Source organism: Gracilinanus agilis, chromosome 1 (genome assembly GCF_016433145.1).
Source record: "Gracilinanus agilis isolate LMUSP501 chromosome 1, AgileGrace, whole genome shotgun sequence".
Classification (NCBI taxonomy): Eukaryota; Metazoa; Chordata; class Mammalia; order Didelphimorphia; family Didelphidae; genus Gracilinanus; species Gracilinanus agilis.
The window spans coordinates 386,757,887-386,776,597 of NC_058130.1; the positions used below are offsets into that span (position 1 = coordinate 386,757,887).

An 18,711-nucleotide genomic window follows, 5' to 3' on the forward strand; every position below is an offset into this window, starting at 1 on the left:
GGGCGGCTTCTCACCGAGCGTGTCTCTCTCTCTCTCCCCCTCCTCCCCACTCCCTCCACCGCCCCTCACCGTCCCCTGCCCGGTATCTGCGCTCCTCCGTGCCTCCCTCCTCCCGCCATGGGACCCGACTCTCCGCAGTGCCCAGCCGGCTGGGGGAAGATGCCAAAATGGCGACCGGCAACTACTTTGGATTCACCCACAGCGGGGCGGCGGCGGCGGCGGCTGCGGCCCAGTATAGGTAACGGCCCCTTCGTCGTGCTGCGCCCCTGCCCGAGCCCGCCCTCCCCTGACCCCCGCGCCCCAAGCGGCTAAGGAGGAGGAGGAGGGGGAGGGAGAGCGACCGCCACCGCTGGGCCCGGGCCTCCTCCTGCCGCCCCCCCCGCCCCGGCCCTCCCTGGGCCCGGGGAGACCCCAGGGTGAGAGAGGACCCGGAGGAGGTGGAGGACCGAGACGCCACTGCAGGCCCACAAACTAAGATGGCCTCCTGCGGCCTGGGCCGGAGCGCGGAGCCGGCGAGCGGCGGCCAGCCGGGCTGCGGAGGGGAGGAAGCACAGACAGACCCCTCCTGTCGCTAGTCTCCTCCTCCGCCCCCCTCCTAGCCTCCTCCCCTCTCTCCTCCTCTTCCTCTGCATCCTCTCCTCCGCTCCTCCTCCTCCTCTCCTCCCTCCCTTCATCCCTTCCTCCCTTCATCCCTTCCTCTTCATCCCTTCTACTTCCTTTTCTCCATCCCCTCCTCCCCTTTTCTCTTAACCCCTTCTCGCCTTTATTTCCTCCCTTCTCAAATCCCCTCCACTTTCTTTCCTCCATCCTTCCCTTTTCCTCTCCTTCCTCCCATCTCCATCCCTTCTACCTCTTTTCTCCCCTTCCTCTATTCCTCCTCTCCATCCCATCCACTTCTTCCTCTCCATCTCCTCTTCTCTTCATTCTTCTTCTCTTCTGTTGTAACCTCTACGTCCTTCCTCCCTTCTCTTCTACCCTTTCCTTGCTCCTTTTTCTTCTCTACCTCCCTCTCTCCAACTTTCTCCTCTTCCTCTTTTCACCCTTTTCTGTGTTCCTTCTCTTTTTTCCTCTCACTCCTTCCTCTCCTCATTTCTCAGTTCTATTCCTCACCTTTTTTGCTTTATTCTCTTCCTTCCTCTCCTCTCTTCATTTCTTCTCTTCCATCCCCCTTCTTTTCTTCTTCACTCCTTCCTCTTTCCCATCATCCCTTCCACTTCTTTCTCTCCTCTTTTCTTCATCCCTTCCACTTTCTCCTTTCCATCACCTCCCTTCATTCTTTTCCCCTCTTCTCTTCATCCTTTCCCCTCCACTTCCTCCTGCTCTTGTCTCTTTCTCATCAGGACTTCCACTGGTCCTTCTCTCTCTGTTATCTCCTCTCCATACTCCCCTCTCCTATTCTTCTATTCTCCTCAACTCCTCTCCATCCTTTCAAGTGGAGAGGTCTTTGGGCTAAGGCACCTTGGGAGTTGGCCCAGACCACCCACCAGCCCTCTGAGGAATAGAAGAATGGTGTTGCATTTTCCTCAAAACAGTGCCTACTTCTCTGCTTTCACCCTCTTCCCAACTTCCCCATGCCTTGGGTCGGGGTGGGGTGGTTGTTTTTCCTGAGACATTTTTTCCCTTTTCTTTGGAAATTACTGTGGTGACTTATTAGGAATAAAGAATCATAAGAATATCTTAGTTAAATTCCAACTTGAGGCATTTAGGCAACAATTTACCTGAGACCAATGGAGTGGTTAATCCTGAAAAGTACACACACAGGAAGTGTCAGGGCCTATTAAACCAATTAGACTCCTATAGCATAGCTAGTGAGTTTCCAGATAGGATAAGAATTTCCCTTCACCATACCATCTTATAAAATATATTTATAGTGCAAGCTGACATTGTATATTATTTTAGGAAGATAATTTTAAGGTTTCAGCACCTACAAATAAGGGAATTTTGGCATTTCCCTCAGTGGGAAAGTAAATTAGTAGGCCTTAGTGTAACATCACAAAGGGGTGGGCATTAAACCTGTGGTTTCATTTGTATTGGGAACTTTTCTGCAATAAAGACAAATAGGGGTTTCTAAAATTTGTTTTTAAAATATTTCTAAAATTCCATTCAATCGGTTACCAAAAAAATGACAAGGCAGTTTTTTCTTTGAACTTTTTCAGATAACTTAGTTACAACTGTTTAAAATATGAATGTATGGAGAGGCTAGTTGTTCAAGAGTTGGCGGCCTGGAAGTCAAAACCTGGGTTCTAACATGAAACATAGTGGTTTTATAAGGCTGAGCAAATCTCTAAGATTGCAATTTCCTCACTAAGAGGACTTTACAAAGATTCAGTTTTTAAAATAAAATGTAAATATTTGTTGAACACAAATTAAGTGATCATAACATTGTTAGTTAAAACTATAATCTGAGAAGTAGAACATTTTTTTAAAAATAAAAAATCAATAACTGGAACGTGTTAGACTAACAGATTTTTTTCATGTCATCAGTGTTTAAAAACTAGCTAAAAGTTTCATTTGCTATAACTGTTGATTCCTGTGATACTGCTTGGATGGAAATTTTCAAGAGATATTTGGAACTTCTCATGTCCTTAACTACAAAAGAAGTTGCAGATCAGAATCTTTTTCATAAATCAAACTACCAAGTACTAAATGTTCTAAAAGAGGAGGTTATGATTCTTACTGACTTGTATTTTTTAAAGCCCTTTTTTTTTTTTTGGTATCTTGTCTCATTAGTTGCTAATTCTGTCGGAATTTTAATTGTTAATTGAAATATTTGTTTTGTGAGACAACTTTTTAAGATGTTTTCCTAAAAAGTTTTGAAATGAGAAAAAATTTCACAGGAGGTTATTAGCCATTATTTATATGTTTGCAGGTGTGTAACTTTCTCCTAAAATGTTAAGCTAATTCTGTAAAGAATTCTATATGAAATGTGTTTCTGTCACCCTGAAGAATTAAAAAGATGTGACAAAAATTTACCAACTATTTCATATATTAAATTAATGAATATTTCACAAAAATAAAACCTTAAATTGTACTTATGTTTATTGATGTTATCAAAAATGGTTAAGACAACTTGTTTTGACTGGAATCCCATAATTAGGGAAACCACAAGGTGCAAAGGAAAAATGTATTAAATTTAGAGTAAAAATCCTAGTCAAATCTCAGCTTGTATGTGTGTGACATTAAGCCAGCCACTTAATTTCTCCAGACCTTAGTTTATTTACTTAGTCTGTAAAATAATGGGGATTGGATTAGACCTCTAAAGGTCTGTTCAGTTCTAAATATGTTGATCCTGCATAAAAGGAAAATTGTTTGTAGTTCACAAGTACTTTAAAATTATACAGTTACTGGACTGTATTTTCATATCAGGAAGTTTGATTTAATATTTCCCTGGCATTACCTTAGAAACAGTACAAGAGGACTTAAATAATTAGTCTTAAGAAAAAGAAAACGAATTGTACAGATCACAATTATTAAATTTAATGATCGTTCTTTTCTGATACTAATGCAATATTTTTCATTGGTAGCGATTATGAGGCTATGTAAATAAACATTAAACATTCGTGCATTCACCCCCTGCCCAACGCTATCAAATCATAGGGAAAAAATTTTAAGCTATTCACATATCCCTTGAATTACATAAAGGATTTAAATATAACCGTTTAAAGTTGAGTAGTCACATATCCTACAGAGAAACATAGACCACCTATTATTCATGCCATTATCCTGAAGGATCTTGAACTTTGCAAAGTAAAAATACAGAAGGTCTCAAAAGTCTTAGTACAATTTTAAACTTCAACAGCTTTTAGGATTACCCCCACCACCCCAGGAAAAGTATATTTCCACAAAGATTTAAGTTCACACATCCTTGAAATATAGCTTAATGAAGATAGTTAACTAGCTAGTTGAGTGGACTTAACAAAATTATCTTAAACTTTTGAAACTTAATTCTCTTTTTCATGAGATCCATAATTAAAATTTTTTTTTCTTCAGTTTCTGGCAAATTTTGGGATTATACTTCTGTATTTTTAATTTCAAAAGTTCTTTTAATCAGGCATTTAAGTTACTGCACTGGGCTAGGCTTTGGGCACAAAAATACAGAAGACAGTGACTGACCTCAAAGAGCTTTCTATTGAGATGAGACACAGATATGATCGCAGATAAGTAAATATAGGTATATGCAAAATAGATACTCAGTGATATGGGTTGGGGCAGGGAGAATCAACAAAGGTCTCTAAAAGGATATGGCATTTGAACTAAGCTTTGAAGGAACCAAGGAGTTGAGTTCTAAGAGTGGAGAGCAAAGAGGGAAAAGTATTCCAGGCTGGGAGGACAGTCTTTGTAGGATTAGGATTAGAATTAGAATTAGAAGGATAATGCTATATACTTGGAGCAGCAAGTAAGCAAGTTTGTCTGGAGCCTAGAGTGTGAGGGAGAGAGGATATGTGATTGGCTTAGAAACATAAGCTAGAGCCAGGGTATTAAGAACAGTATTATATACCATACAGTTAGCCTAAATGCAGTGAGAAATCTCTGAAATAGAGGACTGACTTGGTCAGCCTTGTGCTTTTGAATTACCAACTTGACAGTTTTCTGGAGAGTAGAAATGCTAGAGGCAAAAAGACCAATTAGGAGAGAGTAATGCAGAAATTTTGAGGAGAGTTGGTCTTGGTTGTGGTATAAGAAGTAGACCCAAAAAATATGAATAGGAGAGATGTTTAGAAAGTAGGGTTGACAAGAGTTGGTTACTGATTGGTTGGGGGTAGAGATTGGATGAGGATACTAAAGGGTAATCCATAGGTTGCCAATAGTGAAGTTAGGAGGGATAGGTATAAGAGGAAAGATGAATTTTGTTTTGAATATGATGATTTTGATATGCTTGTGGGGTATATAAGTGGAAATTTTTAGAAGACAGTTGGATGTAACAATAAAAAATGTTGTCATTTGTTAGACCTATTTTTGTTGAACATTATATGGTAGTTAAAAGCATGCCTTGATGTATTGCTTATTTGTGTCCTCTATTTTTGTAATAATTAAGCCTATGTATTAAGCTATATCACATTTTCAGGTATTGAAAAAAATGTTACATGTTTTGCAGATGTGACTGTTGCCACCATCAGTGACATGAAAGAATCATGGAAGATAGGAAAGGAAACCAAAGGGGGGGGGGGTCCCAATTTTTTTGAAAGAGAATAGTCTGGAATCTGTAAACTAGTCTAGATCAATGAGCTTGACTGATTCCTGGGGAAATTCCAGAACGAATCATTAAAGAAATGGTTAGTGAACAGCTGGAAAATGCAGTGGTGGGTACAGAAAATCAGCATGGCTTTATCAAGAACAGGTCATGCCTGATTAACTTTGTTTTATTTTTTGACTTATTAGAGAATGTGGAAGTGGCTGTGGATATATTTTTTTCCTAGGCTTAAGCAAAACAAATGTGAAAAGATATTTATCCTCAAGGGAAAAGAATCAATGATATGGGTAAATAATAAAATTAGTTTCAGAATTGGTTGAATGATGAAACTCAGAGTAGTCATTAATGTTCTATATTAACTTGACAGAAGATCTCCAATGGAGCATCTCAGGGATCCGTGCTTTATTTTGTTCTCTGCTGTTTTATTTTTATATATGATTTTGGTAAAAGCCTAGATAAAACACACTCAACAAATTTATAGAAGACACAATTCTGGAGAAGGGATAACAGAATGACTGGTTTAAAAAGATCTTGACAGTCTAGTGAAGAGATTCTTAACTTTTTAAGCAATTATTTTGCCCTCTTTGACAGTCCAGTGAAATCTGTGGACCACCTCTTCAGAATAATATTTTTAAATGCATGTGACTACAAAGAAAACCAATTATATTGAAATTCAGTTATCAAAATATTTTAAAATGCAAAACAAATTCATGTACGTCAGGTAAGAACTGTCTGGACTAGAACTTTGAGCTAAATCTTATAAGATGAAATTAATTCTTGAGTTCAGAAATAAACTTAACAAATTAAGGTTGGGAGAATCCACAGTTGGTACTTTTAGTGAAGAAGATCTGATGGTTTTAGTGTACTTTGGACCCAGGATAAATCAAGAGTGTGTTTTGGTAACCCCAAAAGTTAATGAAATCTTGGGGTAGCATGTAGGAATCATAGCTCCCAAGAAAGCAGAGGAAATAATACCTGTTCAAGACCGTGTTCAAACCACTTTTAAAACATCCTGTTCAGGTCTGGGAACCACAGTTTAAAAAGAACATTGATAACATCCAGAGGTGTAAACCAGGACAATTATAAATGCCTTGAGTATATGTCATGAGAATGGACTGGTATGTTTAATGTGAAAAAGAGAAGACTTGAAAAAGATATGATTAACTTTCTTCCAAGTAATCAAAGGACCCTGCTTTGAAAGAGGAATTGAACTTGGGGTTTTATTAGCCACAGGAGCAATAGACAAAAGTTGAAGGCAAACTTAGGCTTGTTATATGGAATGTTCCTTTCAGATATGAATTGGATAAATGACTAAGGGACCTTCCAACATAAAAATTCTGTGACTTTGAGTTTATTTTTTTCTCCTAATACTAAAAGCCAATTTTTATTCCTTTACATTCACATTTTTTATTTTAAGCCCATTGAAAAACATAGAACTATTTCACAAAAAATACTGAGAAAACTGATTGTCAGTCTGGTAAAAATTAAATTTAGACCAGCACTTCACAATATATACCATGGTAAGTTCCAAATACATACATGGCCAAGATCTAACAAGTCACATCATAAATTATAGGAGAAAGCAAAAATTTACCTTTTGTATCTGAGTAAGGATAGAGTTCATTACTAACCGTGATTAGAGAAGATCGGAGATAAAATGGACAATTTAAATTATATAAAATTTAAAAGACTTTGTGCAAACAAACCTAATGTAGTTTAAAATAAGAAGGGAAACAGATGACTGTAGAAAAAAATCTTTGCAACAAATTTCTGATAAAAGATCTTATATCCAAGATATATAAGGAACTGCAAATTTATAAGACAAAGCCTATCAGACTGGCAAAAAATTCAAGAGAAAAATGACAGATGTTGAAGGAGCAGCTATTATTACACACGGGCACAAATGCATTATTGGTGGTGCCATGACTTGGTCCAGCTCTTCAGGAAAGCAATCTAGAACTATGTCCAGAAAGTTAAAGTATATTATACTTAGTCTGAGCTTAGAGCTGTCATAATTATATCACTATTAGGTCTATACCCCACAGGTCTCAAAGAGATAGGAAACAAATATATGTACAAAAAATAACAGCTCTTTTCAAAGCCAAAAATTGGAAGAGTTTCCCTTCTATTGGGGAATATGCCTAAACAAATTGTGGTACATGTAAATATAAGGAATATTATTGTTCCATAAGAAATTATAAAATGAAAAATTTCAGAGGGAAAAGGAAAAGGACCCTTGTGAATACCGAAATGGAATAATAGTGATTACAGTATAGAGGAAAAAAATTTTGAAAAACTTTAGAACTCATAAATGCAATGATAACTTACCAGTTGAAAAGAATGAAGAAAAACAGCTCAGTTGCTATGATGAACTTAAAATGCAGAGAGAGAAAAACAGACATTTTTGGACTTGACCAATGTAGAAATTCACCTTGCTGAACTATATATATTGAGACTACCTTGTGGTTTTTTCCCTAGTTTTTTTTGTTGTTTTTTTTTTAAGCCCTTGTACTTCGGTGTATTGTCTCATAGGTGGAAGATTGATAAGGGTGGGCAATGGGGGTCAAGTGACTTGCCCAGGGTCACACAGCTGGGAAGTGGCTGAGGCCGGGTTTGAACCTAGGACCTCCCGTCTCTAGGCCTGACTCCCACTCCACTGAGCTACCCAGCTGCCCCCTTTCCCTAGTTTTTTTTTTTAAAAATTGCTCTGTGGAAGGTGGGGAAGTGTGGAAAGGATAGGGTAATAAAAATAATTCTAATTTGGAAAAATAAAGAAACCTTTTTAGAGCCAAATATACAAAGATGTAGCTTGGTATAGTGGATAGTGTTATTCTTGAAGACAAGAAGACCTGGGTTCAAATTCCCTCTCTAACATAGTTTCTGTGTGAGTATGGGCTAGTCACTTAACCTGTTAGTTTCTTAAGTCAGAAGTGTTAAATATGCAGCACTGCCCAGTGACAGCATTACTTAAACCAGATTAAAATATAAATGAGATGGGTAGCGAGGTGGCTCAGTGGATAGACAGCCAGGCCTTAAGACCTGGAGGTCCTGGGTTCAATTGTGGCCTCAGACACTTCCTAGCTATGTGACCCTGGGCAAGTCACTTAACTCTAATTGCCTAATCCTTACTCTTCTGCTGCCTTGGAACAGATAGTTCTTAGTATCTATTCTAAGAAACAGAAGGTAAGGGTTTTAAAATTTTAAAGTAATTAGGAAATATATAACAAGATAAATATACATAAAATAGAATATTGAAAAATAGTTTTCGAAGTCAATATATAGGTCTGTAGGGATCCTTAGGTCCTAGTTTCTACTTGAGTTTGACACCACTAGCCTAGGCAATCCTGAGACTGTTAAATTGCCCAAAAGATACAGATGTCAGTTGGTTGATGTTTTGGAACTCCCTATACCAGTGAAATCACAGTTGCCATCATTATCCCCATAAAAACATTCTGAGAGTGCTTTCATTTCTTGGTAAATTAATTGCATAGATCTGGAGGACAGATTTCAGTGATGTATAGTGAAAAGTTTGGTTTTTGTATTTATTTCTAGTAATGGGTTTTAGAAAATGAACAGAAAGGGTCACAAAGGGTTCTAGAAGTTGAAATGACCAGAAGGAACAATCCTAAGTAGAAAGGGATAATTCTCAATCAGGATAAGAATTGGCTTTAATTTGAGTGCTCAGTCAGGACCAACATTTTATTTTTCACTGACAATAAAATGGTCTGGTTTCACACCCTAGTCCTTTTACTCATTACCTATAATATTATGAGGAAAGTCACATAATCTCTTTGGGCCTCATTTTCCTTATCTATACAATTAGAGATTTGTACAAAATTACCTCTACGGTCTTTTCTAATTTTAAAATAAATGCCATAGATCTAAACTTGTTCTTTTATTTCACAAATAAAATTCAGAATGAATATTATTGCCTTTTCAAATGCATATCTTCAGGAATATTCCCTTTTAAAAAATTATTCTTTGGCAGGAATTTTAACTTTGCACATTACCTTGAACTGGGTCTCATTATTCCATGATGAAACCTGTTAGATGACTTTTTACTTTAAGTGGATTTTATTATTTTTTTGTGGTCATCATTTGAAATCTATCCCAGCTAGCTGAAACTAGACATTTGCTGATTCTTGAGATACTGTAAAGGACAAAATGTGCTTCAGCTTTCCTAATGGATCTCTTTGAATCGCTAAGCTGACCAGTGAGTTCAGTTGTGTTGATTAGTGAATGAGCTTTTTAGTTTGTGTTTTTAGATGATGTAAGAGTTTTTTAATGATAAAGAATAAGGGTAACATGAGTAAGATAGTTTTGTAAACTTGATCATTAACTTTGAAATGAACAAAACCAGGAAAACTGGTTTGGGAAACCATAGCGAGGGAAATTTACTAGTCTTGCAAATGATGTAGTTATTTATAGCAGTTTTTTATTTGTTGAATTCTGGGATCTTTAGGTACAAATTGTATTGAAACTTTTGAAACAAATTATCAAAATTTTAAGTTTCTTTGTTGGTATTAATATCCTATTGGAGGAAATTTTGAGCAACTCTGTAAAGAGATTTCTGAGACTGGAAAAGGTACACACTTCAGTTGGTTGTTAGATAGAATTTCTCTCTCATCTATGAAGTGGAATTCTGAACTCTGCAAGACTTTTAGAAGAGCCCTGTAGTTTGAAGAATGCTTAATATAGCTTCATTAAAAAAAAAAAAAGGGTAATAAAATGTTAAATTTATGTTTGAGATTTAGTTGGTCTGATCTATTACCAATTAAATTTTTTATTTGAAAAAGCATTTTCCTTGAGTAACTCAACCAGTTTTTTTTCAATCTAGTCATAACCCATCAAATTATCCATAACAAACATTATTATGTAAAATTATAGTTATAAAATATATAAATATATGAAATATAGTTATAAAAGTTAGTAAAACTGCTTGTTTTACTGTAGTAGTTAACATAAATCGTTTCAAGGAGATTTTAGATGAACTCATGGATGCTAATCATAGCAGGTGATTAGGAATACTTTAATCATCAGTAATGTACCTTCTGTGGTTATCCACAGATTGGCCTTTGATAACCTAGCAAGATTGAGAATAAAGGGACTAGATTTGTTCTTAGTATGTAGTATATTTCTGGGTCTCATGGTTGTCATTAAAATTCACTTTGTGGAGACCAACCAAATAAAATTTAAAGCATTATCTTGTACTTATAATTAATTCTTTGAGTTCAAGGATTGTTTTATATTTTAAATGCAGTTACAATATAGTGGTTATAATTTGAAAATCATATTTTTGAGAACAGGAAAGTTAGAGGTGATTCTTTTAAATTCTAAAATTACCGACCTACGGGTTTGATATAAGTAGTTTTCCTGATGCAGTTAAGTTTTTGTTAAAGATAGGAAAGGTTAGCCTTCAAAAATAAAAATTGTACACTGATGCTTTGTGGAGGCACCTTACATTTTTTGAAGGCTGTGCTGGTAAGAGTATGGGTGTTGGTAGATCCTACTGAACTGGAAAACCTCTGACCACAGTTTGGGCGTCTGATTTTGGAGAAGCTTATCATTAGAGTGGCTACAAGATGATTTTTATATTGTATACCAGAGGGATCAGCATTGTAACCCACAACACCTCTGAATGTGACCTGAGTCAGATTAAAATATAATTGGGAAATTAAATATGAAATTCTAAGTTAATATATGAGGACCACTTGTGGAATCCTTATGTAGAGGCCCCCAATTCTATTTAAACTTGACACCATTGTTGTATACCATGAAGAAATAAATTTTATTTTATTAGGTTTGTACAATAGTGTTATAATGGACTTGATTCAAGAAATGATAGAAATCTGATTTTTTTTTTTTGCAGTTACCTGAGAAAATACTATATTCAGGTAACATTTTGCTACTTCAGTTTTTAAAAAGTGGTCCTGCACTTTGTAATTAGTTTAGAATGATGTAATTGCTGTATTCAGTTATTTAACTTGAATATTATGGAATACTTGTGCTGTAAATAGTAAGGCAGTCTTCTCTAAAATAGATTAAAATTTTGACATTAAATTAGAAGCACTACTTAAAATTAGCTGTAGCATAGTTGATAGAGAGCTATTCTCAGAGCTAGGAAAACCTGGGTTCAAGTATTGCTTCTGAAACATTGGCTTTGTGATCCTGGGCAAGTCACTTCCTTCTTATTGCTCTAGGGCCTAGAGTCTTGGCAACTCTCTTAAGACTATAAGTTGTGGAGAAGATGCCTCCCTGTTTTGGTAAGCATTTCCTGATCTTGGAGTTTCCTATTTCATTAAAATCAAGGTCTAGCTTTTAACTCTGTACTTAGCTACATAATTTGTAATTTTTTCCTATTATTAAAATGATGGTGGTTTAATTTAATTATAATCATATAGTGAATTAACAAGCATTTATCAAGTGCTTACTGTGTGCCAGAAACTGTTATAGGTGTCAATGATAAGAAGACAAAAAGAAATCCTCTCTACCCTCAAGGAGCTTACATTCTATTGGTGAAACAAAATTAATATATAAAAATAGGAAACATATATACACACATATACATATATAAATGCTATATACATACATGTGAGTTTAAACAGACTCTATACCCCCCAAAAAATGAGGGATGGAGTTACTAGTTTTTGCTATTGGGACTGGGTAAAGCCTTATTGTAGAACTTGAATTGAACTTTTAAGTAATTTAAGTATTCTGAGAGATATAACTGAGAATTTTAAAATTTTTATTCTAGGTATAGGAGACATCCTGAGCAAAGGCTTGGATTCTGTTTTGACTGGAATATATATATAATTTATTTATTTACATGGATAGATATCTATATATAACATTTTGGAGAGATGTGCTAGAGTCAGGGTGGTTAGGACTTTTTTAATGCTAGAGGAGTTTGTTATTTGATCTAGAGGCAAGTGAGAGTCATTGGAGCCAGGTTAGTGACATCATACCTGTGCTTTAGGAAAATGACTGCCACCAGCATGGAATATGATTTCAGGCAGGAAGTCCAATTTGAATACATTTGTGGTGGTTCAGGAAGAGGTGATGAGGGCCTGGATTAGAGTGGTATTGGGGGGGGGGTGTGAAAAGGAAAAATAAAAATGTAAAGAATAATGAGTAGTAAGGAAAGTGAATAGTCAAATATGACCAAGTTGTGTCCTTTGAGTACTGGAAGGATAGCACTATTCTATAGAAATCACAAATTTAGGGAGAGGGATGGATTGAACTGGAGCTCAAAAGAGAGACTAGATGTTGGGAGTTTTATACATAGAGATTATAGTTGAACTTTTGGAAGTTTATGAGATTATAGAGTTAAGGACCAAGATATGGCCTCATTTCATAATTATCGGGTAGTGGTCTGATAGGTAGAAAAACTTTTGGAGGAGGATGGTCAACAGTGTCAAATGCTAACAAAAAAAATTGATCTGGCTATTGAAATATCATTATTAAAACTTCGGACAGAGTGGTTTCAGCTAAGTGAAGTTGATGCTACATTTAAGGAGTTGAGAATGAAAGCAGAAGTAGTAAAGGCAACTGAATGTAGACAGTTTTTTTTCTGAGAGTTTGTGAAAGAGAAGGGAGATATATGTGGGATATTAGGAGAGGGAAATATATATTAGGAGATATTAGGAGAGGAAAAAGATAAGGGAGATCTGAATATATTTCTAGGCAACAGGGAATTGGCATGGGGAAAAGTTGAAGATGACAACTCAATTCAGTTGTAATAAGAGAAAAATCTTGTACCTTCTTGGGATAACCAGAGGAATTAGGTCTTTAATACTTGAATATAATGTACCATTTGCTTTTGCCAGCCACAGTTATCTTATACTAGCAATGACTCTCATTTACTAATAAGATGGTAGAAGAACTGTTATTTTGCATGGTGATAAAACTTAGTGTAATGCAATGTCTGAAGAGAGAAATCTGTCTGACTTATGACCCTTCTATTCAGATATATCATTTACCTGCAAGTTTCATCATTTTGTACAATAGAATGTTTATTAGTTCAATAATTAGTAAGCACTTAGTATGTATAAGGCCTTTATTAGGCCTCTAGAGACTAAGAAAAAAACAAGTAATCTTTGTTATCCAGGAGCTTACATTATACTTGATTTGAGGTATTTATGTGAATAAATACAAATAATTTTCAGGATAGAAATTGTACTAAAAAGGAGGAGAGAATAACAGGAACAGCTTCTAGCAGGAGATAGATCTGAGTTAGCAGCCTTTCCAAAAGGTAAAGCTTTTAAGGGAGAAAATGAAATGAAATTTTATTCCAGGGAAAGAAGGTGGTTTAGATGAAAGCAGGAGGCGGTGGAAATACGAAGTGTCATATTCAGGGATCAGGGAATCCACTTTGTTTGGAACATATATAAAGAGGAATAATGTGACCTAAGGCTAGAGCTATATTTATTAGTAGAGGGACTTCAAACTGAATTGTGTTAGCTTAAGGACCATTCACTAGTGTAAAAAATTGATCATGTTCTAAAGATCCTGTGGTTAGAACTCTTAAGTATATTTCTCCATAAAAATAAATAACTACGTTCTCAGGCTAGCATACTAAGAACTTATGGTATTAAAAAATATGTTTGTAGGGAAAATTGAATGCTTTCCTCTTGCCATCTTGGGAATGAAAAGATTTTTACCAAGAATAGAAATTTTTCTTATTTTTTGCTGTAGTAGTTGTTCACCCTACTACAACCCAGGATTATTTGCTTTTCGAAGAAAGCTAGTTCGTAGGACAGACCAGCTATATGGAACATTTGTGAGTGAGGTTAGTGGAATGTGGACTAGAGTGAAGAGTATGTGGGGGGCAGATAATTGAAGTGAAAGAAAGGCCCAGGACTGGGAATGAATTCGATTCACTGAAAGTAGAAGTAAGATTTAGAGCTAGATTCAGAGAATTGAAAAGTTTGTTGCAATTTGGAGACTGATAGGTTTTGGTCACCTTTCTTGGGTGTAATTGTCTTATTCTAGTGCTTTTCCTTCTTTTTCATTCTGCCACATACTTTGATACTTTCTATTTGTTGCATGATAAATATTTTTAAGTGTAGTCTGAGCTGAGGTTGAAGAGTAAAAGGTAAGGACAACAAAAAGGATTTCATGGGTTTTTTAAAAGCTGTATTTAGGGGAAAGAAGAGGACCAACACAGGGATATGAACCAATCAAGATGAATTGGTTAAATGAAGGTAGAGCTAAAGCTGCCCAAGACAAGTTCAAGGTAGGTGGGAATATAGTGGGATCACTTGGCTGCCCTCAATGAGTTCATATCCAGGCAAAGAAGATCCCAGGATACTGAAAAGACTGGTGGATGTCTGCTGAGCTGCTGTTAGTGATTTTTGAAGAAATATGGTTAGAGAAAGTGCTGCAGAATTAGCAAATATAACTGGATTTCTTTCTTTCTTTTTTTTTTAAATGAGAATAGTGTATCTGCCAGAGAACTTGAGTTCAATTCCTGGCAAGGTCTAAAAAATTTGCATTACATGGATGCATAATGAATTATGTAGAAGAGAAGCAGTGATCAGAAAAAGCCAGCATGGTAATGGTCGTGAATTATCTCATTTTCCTTTTTGACAAAGATTACTAGGCCATCGAGTCAGAGAAATTGTAGAAACAGTTTGCTTAGATTTTATTTTAGCACAGCATATGATAGATATTTCATATTTTTCGTATGGATAAGATAAAGATATAGCACCAAAAAAATGCACTTTGGTTTGTTTAGAAATGGTATAAATGGCCTTTAAAAGAGACATTGACTGCTAGATGTCAATTTTGAAGGAATCTTTAGTGGAATGCCCCAGAAAACTTAGGTTGGCACTGTGAATTATTGCCTTGGGGGAAAGTATAGTTTGAAATGTTTATCAAAACATGTATGACACAAAGTTGGGAGGGATAGCTAACATACTGACATATGATTATGGATCAAAAATAGGATCCAATATACTTCTGTAGCCAAGAACAGAAGTTTAAATCTAATAAAATGAAATTTAACAAGGATAAATGTAAAATCACACACTTGATTGCCTTCATATGCTCAGTACATAGCACAATGCTTGGCACATGGTAGGTGCTTAATAAATGTTTATTAAAATACATTCACTTCCCCAAAAATCAACTTCAAGTACAAAATGGCAGAGGAATGGCTAGGCAGTATTTTATATAGCATCAAGGACTGAGGGAGATGATCTTGATATAAATAAACTGGAGTGTGTCTAGGGCAGTGGTCCCCAAACTTTTTTGGCCTACCGCCCCCTTTCCAGAAAAAAATATTACTTAGAGCCCCCTGTCACATACTGTCACCGCCCCCAAATGCACCTGTGGCCATCACCGCACCCCTGGATCGCTGCAGCACCCACCAGGGGGTGGTGGCGCCCACTTTGGGAATCACTGGTCTAGGGGAAGGCAGTTAGGAAAAATGTGCCATATGAGAATTAGTTAAACAAATTGGGAATGTTTAGCCTGGAAAAAAAAATTGGGGATGGGACATGATTGATAGTTAGCCTTTAATTATTTGAAGAGCTATCATGGAATAGGAAACCACTTTGCTCTGTTTTGGGCCCCAGAGTACAGAACTAGATAGAAGCATTTGATTGGTGATGGAAGAGATAGAAGCAACCTTGATATAAGGTAAAATGAACAACAACTAAAAGTCCTCTAGCTGCTTGGTATGTTGTAGAGTAGATAGAGCTTTATGGCCTTAGAGTTCTCTTCCAACTTAGATTCTGTGACTTGTCTAAGAGAGGAAGAAGGTGGATTTATTTACTCTTCTTCTACACCTAAGAGTCATTGTTTAAGCTCATGTTGTCATTAAGACTATTGTGAATACCATAAGATTTTAGCGGTTATTTTTGTTTTTAAGGAGAAATTCATGCTAATTTTAAAAGTCTGATTTTTAAATAATTCAGCATAATAAAAATACACTTGATGTACAGTTAATGATTTTGCTCATTGGATTTAGCAAAATTATCCTTAGCAGAAATACATGGTGGGGGATAGCTAGGTGGCTCAGTGGATTGAGAGCCAAGCCTAGAGAGATAGTTTCAAATTTAGCTTCAGATACTTCCTAGTTGTGTGACCCTGGGCGAGTCACTTAATTCCCATGGCTTAGCCCTTACCGCTCTTCTCCTTAGAACCAATACACAGTACTGATTCTAAGACAGAAGGTAAGGGTTTTAGAAAAAGGAAGGAAGAAAGAAACACATGATGAACTCCGGATCATCTATAGCCAGTAAAAGTCAGTAATGGTGTGTCCATATTTTAAATTAACGGATAATGAGGTTGGGCTCAGTAGAGAAATTTGCCATGGAGAATGAGGCCTAGACGTTCTTTTGTCCCAGGTGTCTGGTGTCTGAGAGTAGAGTTGTGTTAGTAACTCCCCTCTGATTGCACTAAATGATTGAGAAGACTTCAGATTGTTCTTAGGCCAGTATAGAGCTAGGGAACAGAGGGAACATAGCTGACTTGTGAAGTTTTTTTAGTATTCTGATGTGTTGTAGCTCTTGACAAGATACAGTGGAACCTTGTCCCTCTGATTCTCCAGGCTATCTGGATCTTATGAGACTAGACACGGGGACATCATTTTTTTGTTTGTTTTTTAATTAAAAAAAAAAAAAAAAAACCTGAGCCAGAACCACTCTGGTTCAAATTGGCCACTTTATCCCTACTGTTTCCATTCTGCTCTCTTCATACTCTGCTTTTTGTATCAGGACTAATAACTAATTCCAGCTCTGGACTTTGTTATTTACCGCAGCAAGTATTAGAAAAGAGAAATGAAGTTTAGCAATAATGCCAAGAATCTCAACCCATCTGAACCACTATATTATGTGTAGTCCAAAAGAGCCCACTGCTGGCAAACCAAAAAACTACATAGGATATTCAGTATTTTGTTTTAATTTCTGTACCCTTAGATTAATGGAACTTTTATTCTATAGCCAGGGAAAGTATTTTCAACCAAAGATTTCCTCTATACATTGCATTCAGTTTGCTAATTATGCTTCTTAATGATGATAATCATGCTTCTTAATGATAAATTGCCTTAAATCGTTATATGATCTGAAGCCAAATAATATGAATTGATCTTGAGGTAAAGGTTCTAGAACAGTAAATGGCATTTTATAGTATAATGCCACATTCCTACCGTTTGTCTTTATGATTCATGATGCTGTTTTATTTAAATGTGTTGAGGTGAGGGATTAATATTAAGTGGCATTAAATTTATTTTTCCATTCTATAACATAGCCAGCAGCCAGCTTCGGGTGTAGCCTACTCTCATCCAACTACAGTTGCTAGCTACACTGTCCATCAGGCTCCAGTAGCTGCTCACACGGTTACTGCTGCCTATGCACCAGCAGCCGCCACAGTTGCAGTTGCCAGGCCTGCTCCAGTAGCTGTTGCAGCTGCTGCAACAGCTGCTGCTTATGGAGGTTACCCCACCGCTCACACTGCAACAGATTATGGTTATACCCAGAGGCAACAAGAAGCTCCACCTCCACCACCTCCAGCCACTACACAGAATTACCAGGTAAGAAAAGTGATGCTTTTGAATCATGACAAGAAGAATTGGAAAGGGCCTTAAAGAGAGGACATCTAGTTAAGTTTCAAGACCAATTGTCTTCTTCAAAATCATTAAGGATATAAACCTTGGAAACCATTAGAAAGGTTTTATAAAAACCTATTCTGCTTTCATTTAAGTACATTGTTTAGTCTTACATGTACATGGTACAGTTCATATATTTGAAAATAAACATCAAGTTGCAATTTAGCCTTCTGTTTAACATTTTAAATAAGCAAGATTTTCTCATTTATTTTTTAAAGGACATTTTAAATAAGCAAAGCCCAAACTCCTTAAATTTCTTTTCATAGGATTAGTTTTCTACATTTTGGATAATTTTGGTCTCATCTAGACATTTCCTATTTTCTTCAGTATCCTTTTTAGAGTGTGGTGTAAGAAACATGTAAATCATCCTTTATATTTGCTATCAGATATTTGAAAATATACTGTTAATAACTAATTTTTCATTTCCATGTATAAGTTTAGAAAGCTGTATTTTGATATGCCTAAAACATGCATGAATTAATACACATACACAGAACTTTGCCAAAAATAGCTATAATAAACATCTCAAAGAGTTATACATTCTGGAAGGAGAATATTAGATTGAGGTGGGAAGAAATTCATTAAAAAAAATGATTTGAATTTGCATCATTAGATAAAAAAGAATTTAGATTGCTCATAGCTCTTCATTGTATATGTATAGGACAATGATGTCAAACCTTTTTGAGATGGAGTGTCAGGCCCTGCCCCCACCCCAGACCACCTGCTCTGCTCACCCCATCCCCAGACCCATGTGCCATGCCCCTCTTCCCACTGAGTTCCGGGCACACCCTGGCTCCCCCTTTACCCCATACAGGAGAAGGAAGTGCTCCCATTGGGCTGCTGGGTGGAGGGACAGGTGAAGTGAGGAATATCCTCAGTAAGTGTAGAGAGGGGGAGGGGAGTGGCCCCA

At 36.5% G+C, this 18,711-nt stretch overlaps 1 protein-coding gene across 1 annotated transcript in view; it reads left to right on the forward strand.

Moving 5' to 3' along the window:
- Positions 1-49: 49 nt before the first annotated feature.
- ZFR (zinc finger RNA binding protein) overlaps positions 50-18,711 on the forward strand; it is a 74,666-nt gene continuing 56,004 nt past the window's right edge. The window contains exons 1-2 of the mRNA XM_044664447.1: positions 50-238; positions 17,444-17,726. Coding sequence (XP_044520382.1) covers positions 168-238; positions 17,444-17,726 — 354 coding nt within the window. The 5' untranslated portion in view covers positions 50-167. The remainder of the gene's footprint in view (positions 239-17,443; positions 17,727-18,711) is intronic.